The 9,453-nt window shown below is 37.7% G+C and overlaps 1 protein-coding gene across 1 annotated transcript in view; it reads left to right on the forward strand.

The window, feature by feature from the left end:
* The window catches only part of LOC106531868 (ubiquitin specific peptidase 9 X-linked), a gene marked incomplete at its 3' end in the record, with an annotated part of 31,880 nt that overhangs the window by 16,040 nt on the left and 6,387 nt on the right, over window positions 1-9,453 (forward strand). The window contains 13 exon segments of the mRNA XM_014027806.1: window positions 403-548; window positions 1,116-1,195; window positions 1,811-1,923; window positions 2,252-2,470; window positions 2,659-2,774; window positions 2,888-3,139; window positions 3,267-3,402; window positions 3,489-3,641; window positions 4,615-4,719; window positions 4,856-5,062; window positions 5,170-5,306; window positions 5,997-6,035; window positions 7,518-7,651. Coding sequence (XP_013883260.1) covers window positions 403-548; window positions 1,116-1,195; window positions 1,811-1,923; window positions 2,252-2,470; window positions 2,659-2,774; window positions 2,888-3,139; window positions 3,267-3,402; window positions 3,489-3,641; window positions 4,615-4,719; window positions 4,856-5,062; window positions 5,170-5,306; window positions 5,997-6,035; window positions 7,518-7,651 — 1,837 coding nt within the window.

Here is a 9,453-nt window from a genome sequence, read left to right on the forward strand (position 1 = left end):
GTCTGTCAGAGATCCAGAAAAGAAAATATGTCATTTTTAGCAGGTCAGCTGTGGAATAAAAAGAGCTGCTAAATGTATAACTTCATTTCTGGACATGTATGGTTTGATTTCTTTGTATGTATGGATCACTTGGGTTGTTACCGACATCTGGTGAAAATTTCATGTCATTAGCTCCTCTAGTAATATATTTACTGAGAAAAATGTTGACGTGTTCAATACTTATTTTACCCGCTGTATATATAAATTGACTTTGCTTCAAAGTCTATCTAAATGCTTTGAAATGGGTCTTTGTCTCTTTAAGAACCTTTTAGAGAAAGGTTAAAAAACTTTACTGACTACCACAAGCGTTTGAAATTTGTTTTTCTCATCTTAATTGTGATCTATTTTGTTTTCCTTCCCCAGACATCATCTCCCAACTCATCAAATGAGAACTCTCCAATTAGCCCACCAGATGAACAGGCTCAGGTGGATGGGCCCCATCAGCTGGAAGAGGAAGAGCCAGCTTTTCCTCACACTGACCTAGCCAAGCTTGATGACATGATCAACAGGTATTTACTTGTCTCCTGACACCAAAGCTGCATATGCAGTCAAACCTAATCAACTGCTCAGCATTAATATACAGATTTAATACAGATAGGTCCATATCTATTTGCACACTGACACAAAGTTTTTTTATAGTTATATAATGGACATGGACATAGTCCTGTCTTTCAGCTTTCATTTGAGGGTATCCAAATTAAAACTGGATGAAGGGTTTAGGAGTTCAACTCCTTAACATGTCATCCAATGACTTTTGAGCCCCAGAAATGAAAGGATTGGGATTAAAAAATTCAACCCGCTGATTTAAAGCACAGAGTCTCAACTTCAACTGCATCAGAAACGTTTTGTTCAAAACTCATTGTGGTTATGTACAGAACCAAAATTAGGAAAATATTGTTTCTGTTCAGATACAGACTGTATCAAAACTTACAGGCTGTCCATTTGTCACAGTTATTTTATTCCAAGCCCACCCCCTCCCTTTTTTTGTTGAGTTCAAACAGTGTAAACATTTTCTATATCCCTTTTATCATGCATATATTGTTCTTTTTGTTGATTCACTCTCTTTGATGCTTTAGGCCTCGATGGGTCGTTCCAGTTTTGCCAAAAGGAGAGTTAGAAGTCCTCTTGGAAGCTGCTATAGATCTGAGTAAAAAAGGTAGGAATGTACAGAACGTTCTTTTGATTCAGCGCTTTGTGGCGTTCACCTGCTGTTTGGGGATCTCTGTTTCAGATCGTCTCCGACAGGTTTTTAATCAGAGGAATTTGAGTTAGATGTTTAAAAAAGGCTAATATTTACTTTGCATTCAAAATAAAATAACATACTATTTTACTTTGGTTTTATCATTTAATCAAGTATTTTTTCCCCATACTGTCACAGGTCAAATTTAAAATTAAACACAAAAAAATTAGACATAAAAATTTTATAGTTATTTTCTTCTAAAATTAGCAAAAAAATAACTGCCTGGGATATTAACCCGTGATGAGCAAATGCAGTTATTTCATGCTGAAGCCAAGCTGTTGTTTGTTCATAAATACAGATGTATTTTGTTTATCAGTCTTTACGCTGAAATTATTTCCTTATCAAGTTTCTTATTAGCATGTACATAAAAACTATTAGACAGAACAGTTTTGTCTAAAATAAACACTGGCCTGTGAGAATTGTTTTAGGATATTTTGAATGATTTTATATTTGCACTAAGCTAACATACTATTTAGGTAAAACACTTTCCGTGCTGTTAGACAGAAACTCTTCTTTTTTTTTTTCTTGCAGGACTGGATGTGAAATGTGAGGCATGTCAGAGGTTTTTCCGGGATGGGTTAACCATTTCCTTCACAAAAATCTTGACAGATGAGGCGGTCAGTGGATGGAAGTTTGAAATACATGTAAGTTTTTTTTCCAGCAACTTTCTCTTTCATTAAGCTTTAAGTGAAGAAATCAACAATAATTAATAAGTCACAAACAAACATTTAAATAAGCCTGACTAGATTACATAAAATATAATCACAAACTGGTTTTAATGGTTTATATTACTCTAATTAGGGTTTGTTAAATGAAATCACACATTCTCCTTATTGCTGATGGAAATATGTCAGTAAAGCTTGATGATGCTTGATTTAAAAAAAATAAAAAGGTGGGGAGGATCTTGTAATCTTTACTAACATGTTGAAGTTGGCCTTGTTATAATCCTTCATACTGGTTTCTGTTTTCCAGAGGTGCATCATCAATAACACACACCGGCTGATCGAGCTGTGTGTGGCCAAGCTCTCTCAGGACTGGTTCCCACTACTGGAGCTGCTGGCCATGGCCACCAACCCCCACTGCAAGTTCCATATCTACAACGGCACACGGCCCTCTGAGACCGTACCTGCTGGAGCACAGCTAGCTGACGACGAGCTGTACGCTCGCCCACCAGACCCACGTTCTCCTAAGGTCATTTACCACCTCGCTTGTTGAACGCAGAAATGGAAACCACTTCTTTGCTTTTCAATTCACCTGTTTGTGTTTTTCTCTGGAGCAGTTAAAAAAAACTTGGGATTTTGCTCTTCCTCTGCAAACTTAACTTACTAAATTAAAAATTAAAAGCAAAGTTTATAATATGTTATTTATTGTCTTCACAGGGCTGGCTGGTTGATTTAATAAACAAATTTGGCACATTAAACGGGTTTCAAATTTTGCACGATCGCTTCATGAGTGGCCAAGCACTGAACGTCCAGATCATCGCTGCACTTATCAAGTGAGACAAATAAAATGATCCAGTCCTGGACTTTGTGTTATCAAACAGATTTTGATCACAGTAATCACGTTGCAGTGGTTTCACTCTGATTTATAACGCTGTCTCTCTTACAGACCTTTTGGCCAGTGTTATGAGTTCCTCACGTTGCACACAGTAAAGAAATACTTCCTTCCAGTCATCGAAATGGTTCCTCAGTTTCTAGAGAATCTTACAGATGAGGAGCTAAAGAAAGAGGCCAAGAATGAAGCCAAAAATGATGCACTGTCCATGATAATCAAGTCTTTAAAGAATCTGGCTTCCCGTGTACCAGGGCAGGAGGAGACGGTGAAGAATTTAGAGATTTTTAGGTTAAAAATGATTCTTAGGTGAGTGACGACGCGTTGTCTGAACACTTGTACACTTTTGTTAAAAATACTTTACGGTTGTGCTTGTTATGCATTTAAAAGTTTATCAAATAGTAACTAGGCTCTCAATTTCTTTACCTACCACCAGGTTATTGCAAATTTCCTCTTTTAAYGGCAAAATGAATGCACTAAATGAAGTTAATAAAGTGATCTCCAGTGTGTCGTACTACACTCATCGACATAACCCTGAAGAGGAGGAGTGGCTTACTGCAGAGCGCATGGCTGTAAGCATTAATGGTTCTTATTCAGTCAAAAGAGCTCCGCAGCTGCAAGTTAATTTTTTATTGTCTTGTGTATCATCCTATTACAGGAATGGATCCAGCAGAACCACATCCTTTCCATTGTTCTGAGGGACAGTTTGCATCAGCCGCAGTATGTGGAGAAACTTGAAAAAATCCTTCGATTTGTCATAAAAGAGAAGGCTCTTACCATGCAAGACTTGGACAACATCTGGGCTGCACAGGTGCTCGAACACTAACTAAATGTAATATTGTTTGGGCTGTTTTTAATGCCAAGTAATATGAGGGACTAAAAACAACAGAAATTCAGGGGATTTAAGCAGCAACTCACATGTTGAGTAATGGAATACTGTTGTTAATGATGTTGTGTGGAAGTAAGAACACAGGATTTCAGCTTTGCCAAATGGTGTAAACTTCTTTAAAGGGGCAATATCATGTAAAATCAACTTTTTTGAATTTTAATATCATGTTATAATGTTATACTCTCATAAAACATGCCCAAAGCCTTGCTCTGACTCAGTCATGCATGTTTGAGAAATCCTGCAGCGTTTTTATGAAGCCATGCTGAGGAGCAAAACGACAGGTGGGGACCAGAAACGCCTTTGGTACCAGAAACACATCTGGGATGTGTCTTTAAACCAGGCTTCTCACACACACACACAAAACCCACCCATGACTCCTGCAGGCTCTCGGGTGAAAGTGAAAGTGAAACTTAAACTGTCTGCAGAGCTCTCAACACTATTTCTCACTCAGTGAAGCTCCTTTCAGATTAAAAATACCTTTGAGGAAATGTATTTTCAGATGCCGAGTAAACTGCATTATAGCGACCCCCGCCCCGAAACGGGCGGGACACAAGCGGAAGGTGGTTCTTAAAGAGACAGAGGCCAATTTCAAGGTGTTTAGAAGAGGAAGTGATGAGAATATGTTTATTTTTTATTTAAACATAAAAACAGCATTTTAATAACAACTAAAGGTGACATAGATACTTTATTATGGTATAGTATTTAAATATATGCCTGAGAAACACATAATATTGCCCCTTTAAAACACTTCGAACACATTCAACATACTTGGAGAAACTAAAATAAGTGAGATACAGCCTGTTGCTGTTATTTTCTCTGGATAATGCCTTCATAGCATACTTTCTGGTGATAACCCAGTGTTTTGTTTTGGTTTGTTTTTTTTGTACACATGCAGGCTGGTAAGCATGAGGCCATTGTGAAGAACGTTCATGACCTTTTGGCCAAATTGGCGTGGGACTTCTCACCTGAGCAGCTTGATCATCTTTTTGACTGCTTCAAGGTAAGAGTTATTAGTCACAGATGAATTGTTTTCATTTGTAAAATTAGTCACAGACAGATTTTTTTCCCTCTTGGGTTAAATCAGTTTGCAGTCATMGTTCGTCTCTGAACATTCTCGTTTCCTTTCTGCTTTACAGGCAAGCTGGACCAACGCCAGCAAAAAGCAACGTGAAAAACTACTTGAACTTATTCGGCGCTTGGCTGAAGATGACAAGGATGGTGTGATGGCCCACAAGGTCCTGAACCTGCTGTGGAACCTGGCACACAGTGATGATGTTCCTGTAGACATCATGGACCAAGCCCTTAGTGCTCACATCAAGATACTGGACTATAGTTGCTCACAGGTGTGTGCTGTAGTCTCTTTATAAATGTGTGTATAGACATAAAGGCAGTAGATGATGGGCTTTTTGAACTCTAAATTAAAATATATATATATGTTTTTTCATCACAGGACAGAGATACACAGAAGATTCAGTGGATCGATCGCTTCATAGAGGAACTACGAACCAATGACAAATGGGTTATTCCTGCCTTGAAACAGATCAGGGAAATTTGTAGCCTGTTTGGAGAAGCTCCGCAGAACCTTCCGTAAGATTATAGTGGCACTACTAAAACACTTTAAAACTAAATTCAGCAAATTTGAGTTGTTTTCATTTTATTCCTTTTCATACACTATTTTTATTTTATTTTAACTTATGTGTGCAAGRTACCCTAACACTGTCGAGTAAAACATTGTTTTTATCATTTACATAAAGTTGTTGGACTCATCAGTCTTGCACTTATTGCTCAGAGTAATTTAAATTGTTTCAACTGCTAGATAAGACTGGATTGTTTAACAGCAGATCATTTTATTACTAACAAATAACGTTAAGCAAATACTACATTTTTGTCAAATTTCTCTCAATCAGTCAATTTTAATATTTGCCTGATGTTTTGGCATGATCTTGAAATTAATACCCCTTATGTGCGGTAGGAACTCTACTGAAATTTTAACGTATAGGGAAAACTATTTTGGTTTATTTTAATTTCTAAACGTTAAAGTTAACCCTTACAGGAAGTCCACATGAATACAATACAATGGAATCAAAGAGGGTCTTTTTTTCAGTTTTAAATGTTGAGCATAATTCCAGATTTCCTCTTTGTTTGAGTTTAGATTTTGTTTCATCAGTGAATGGGTTAAAAAAGTTAAAAACTAAACTTATTCAACTTGTTTTGAACTGAAGAACTTTCATAGTCACTGTAGAAAATATGTAGTATACATGCCTGTTGTTTTTCCAGAAAGAAAATTCCAATTAACATACACACGAACTTAGTGAGGTAAGTTAAGTGTTAATTTCAGGGTTCTACCTATTCCTTTGTTACGTCAAGTCTAACTTCCTCTTTGATATGTTTACAAACAACATAAAATATAAACCTTTGCCACAAATCAGCTTAAGCAGTTCTTTCTTGGGTTAAATCTCAAATGACTTTTCTCCTGCACATATGAGGTTTTTTCACATAAAATTGAGAATATTCACATAAAAATCCAAACCTAATATTTGATTATTTAGCTACAAATGTAAAAGGAAGTCTAGAGAAAAATACAGTATAGATTAAAGTGTGTGGCTATTACATGTAACATATATTTTATGTTGGACTTTAGGCAGGATGTCTTGAATCACAACTGGGCCTTTAGACATAGCTTGTGCTCTGTCACAATCATCTCTTATGGCAAAAGCAAGACAGATAATTATCAGGATAAAATACCCTTTAAAATATTATTTTTTAATTATATATACAAAATCCACCGTTAAACATTACGGTAAGGCAGTGGAAACGTCTGAGTGTGTTTAAAGAGTTCAACGTAATCATAAATATAGAAACATTCCTCACATCACAGGTTTGTTTCTCACTAATGCTTTTGACCTCTAAGCTCTAAAACCTCAAGAAGTTTTAATATTTATAAATCACAGGACCTATAAATATTAAGCATTTCCATAGGTCCTGTGATTTTAAAATAAAATTAGAAGGTGGGTACAGTGTATGTCTAATGAAGTTTATTTTATGTGGTTAAAGTTTATGTGCAGTTTCTCAGTTTTCGGGGACACATTTTACAAAACATTATTGTGGAAAGAAGAGGTGAAATGTGCAGTATTGTTTAAAACAAAATGTAGTTTCACACTMAAACTGTTTTAATATACTGTACTGTTATGAAAAGTCCTTTGAGATGGAGCCTCATTACTTCTTGCACCAGTTTCTTTTACCTCAAATCATTCAGTGCAAAATATCAAAGGGATTTCATGCCTTGGACCCACTCAGATTGCAGATTTTAAATATGTATTACAGATTTCTGACAGATGCATGCGTGTATATGTTTTTCTATTTTTTTCTTTGCATTTTTAAATATTTGTCTCTACAGTAATGTGCTGTAAAAACTAAAATTACATTGTAATTGTTAAAAAACTTATTGGGAGGTTGAATCATGATGCTGATCTTGGTGGTCGTTTTGTCTTACATTTGGTTTTAAAGTCAACCTTCTTGTGGTAACAAGGCAGGAAATGACCTTTAATGATATAACTTTCTGCTGGTTATTCTATAACGTGCAAACAAACACACACACACAGCTGCTTTCTTTATTTTCCCTACAGTAAGAAATGAGAAATCAGTGATAAAGTGTTATATGTATGAATCGTTACAAAAAACCCTCTCTAATTTTATTATTTTGTCTCCTCTTGGCTTTCTCACCCATTTTGTAATTTTATTTGTCTTTTTTTGTATCTCTTTCATCCACCACTCCTCCTCCTGCTGCTCTGTCTTTAGTCAAACCACAAGAAGTCCTCATGTATTTTACCGCCATGACCTGATCAACCAGCTGCAGCATAACCACGCCCTGGTCACCCTGGTGGCGGAGAATCTCTCAGCCTACATGGAGACCATGAGGCAGTTATCCAAAGGTAGTCTGAATTTTATTTATGCAGAGAATTAGGCCATGTTCACACTGCAGGCAAATGCGACCCAAATCTGATTAATTAATTAATTTTTTAATGACAGTCTGAACATGATAAATCTGATTTTATTAAATTAATTTTTTTCAAATCCAACCCAGGCCTTTACAGTGTGCTCTACTGAATCAGATACGTAGATAATGTTTTTCAAAGCGACTGCAGCTCGTCTGAGGGTGAGCGGATCGACAAAGACACTTGAGTCGTGCCGTTTAAATATTGTAGCTCCACACGTCTTCAGCTACAGAACAATTACAGTTTGTTCATCTTTTTCTTTTAATTTTCCATGTTCTGGATGACTGAGAATCTGCAGAAACATGTGATAGTAGCCCCGTTTACAAGACATATCCGCGATCGGCTAAATGCCGGTCCGTTCCTTCATAAAACAAAGAATAAGCCGGCCACATCCCGCCCTCAATGGAGCGTTCACAAATCGTTTTACATAGTGGGAAGTTCGGAGGCGTGAGAAAAAAAAGGCTGCGATTACGTATTGCTTACGTATTTCACGTGGGACCGCTGACGTGAGTGTAAACAGTAGTGCCCGTTCACACCGAACGCATCTGAAGACGCGCAATGGGAGGAGCGTCTTTGTTCTTTTTCCGGTCTGTTGACGTTTGAAATAAAGATAAAATAAATAAAACAGATTTGCTTTATTTACTTAAAGAGTAAGCAAACGTTGTGCACAGAGCAGATAATTAATTCACCAGATAATTTAGAGGCGTTCTGTCTGGCTATTTTTTTTTCCAGACCGGGACCAGACTGTCTGACGGGTGAAATAAAGATAAAATAAATAAAATGGTAAAAATGGCTTTGCTTTATTTACTAAAGAGCTAGCAAACGTTGCGCACAGCAGATAATTAATTCACCAGATAATTTAGAGAAGGTTTCGCCACTCCAGCAGCTGCAAGCTGAGGGACCAACCCCGCCCGAGCGCGCACACGGAAAAAGTCAGGTGCGGTTCGGCTTTGTTTACAACTTTAAACACAGCAGTACAGTGGGCACGGGGAGAGCACGTCATCATTCCCCCCATTATTCAAATCAGCTGGAGCTGCAAACACATTCCACCTCTGAGGTGCGCCTGTTACTATCAAGCTTCGCGGCTCAGGGGCAGGAAGATCTGTTTCACCTTTCCGCAAACGTGTTTTTTTTYCYGAATGCTCTAAGGAGGACAGATCGCGCATTAGGCCCGGAACGACATGTTTTGTGAATGAGGCTAGTAACGTCAGCCACAGACTGTATCGATCCCTAAAGTTACTCGCTCGATGCTTTACTTCCAGCGTCTCGCTTCCTTCCAGAAATAAAACGCTGCACCGGATCATCCCGTCAGAGGCAGGTTCAGATATAAGCATTGAACTAAACAAGCATTTTTACAAAATCATTTAATCAGCTCTGATTGAACATAATTTCAGAATCGGCATGCTACAAGTAGAATCCATGCTAACTTTTAAGGGCTCGACACACGGGCAGCGACAAACTACAGCGATTARCGGCTGTCATCGCAGCCAGGGTGAAACCCGACACACGGGATGCGATAGCGATCGCAGCGTTGCGAATCGCGATCTCAGGTCGCTTGTCTTCACAAAATTTGATTGGTTCTTGACTCTGAGGGCGGGTGTGCATTACGGACGTGTAAACTAAACAAATCTTGCGATTCTAATGATAGTGAAAAACAAACACACATCAAGATACAGTTTTATGAGGAAAAACTTACCATAAACTTCACCCTGGTGCCAATAAATTCCCACAAAGCTTTT

Source organism: Austrofundulus limnaeus, unplaced genomic scaffold, assembly GCF_001266775.1.
Source record: "Austrofundulus limnaeus strain Quisiro unplaced genomic scaffold, Austrofundulus_limnaeus-1.0 Scaffold686, whole genome shotgun sequence".
Classification (NCBI taxonomy): Eukaryota; Metazoa; Chordata; class Actinopteri; order Cyprinodontiformes; family Rivulidae; genus Austrofundulus; species Austrofundulus limnaeus.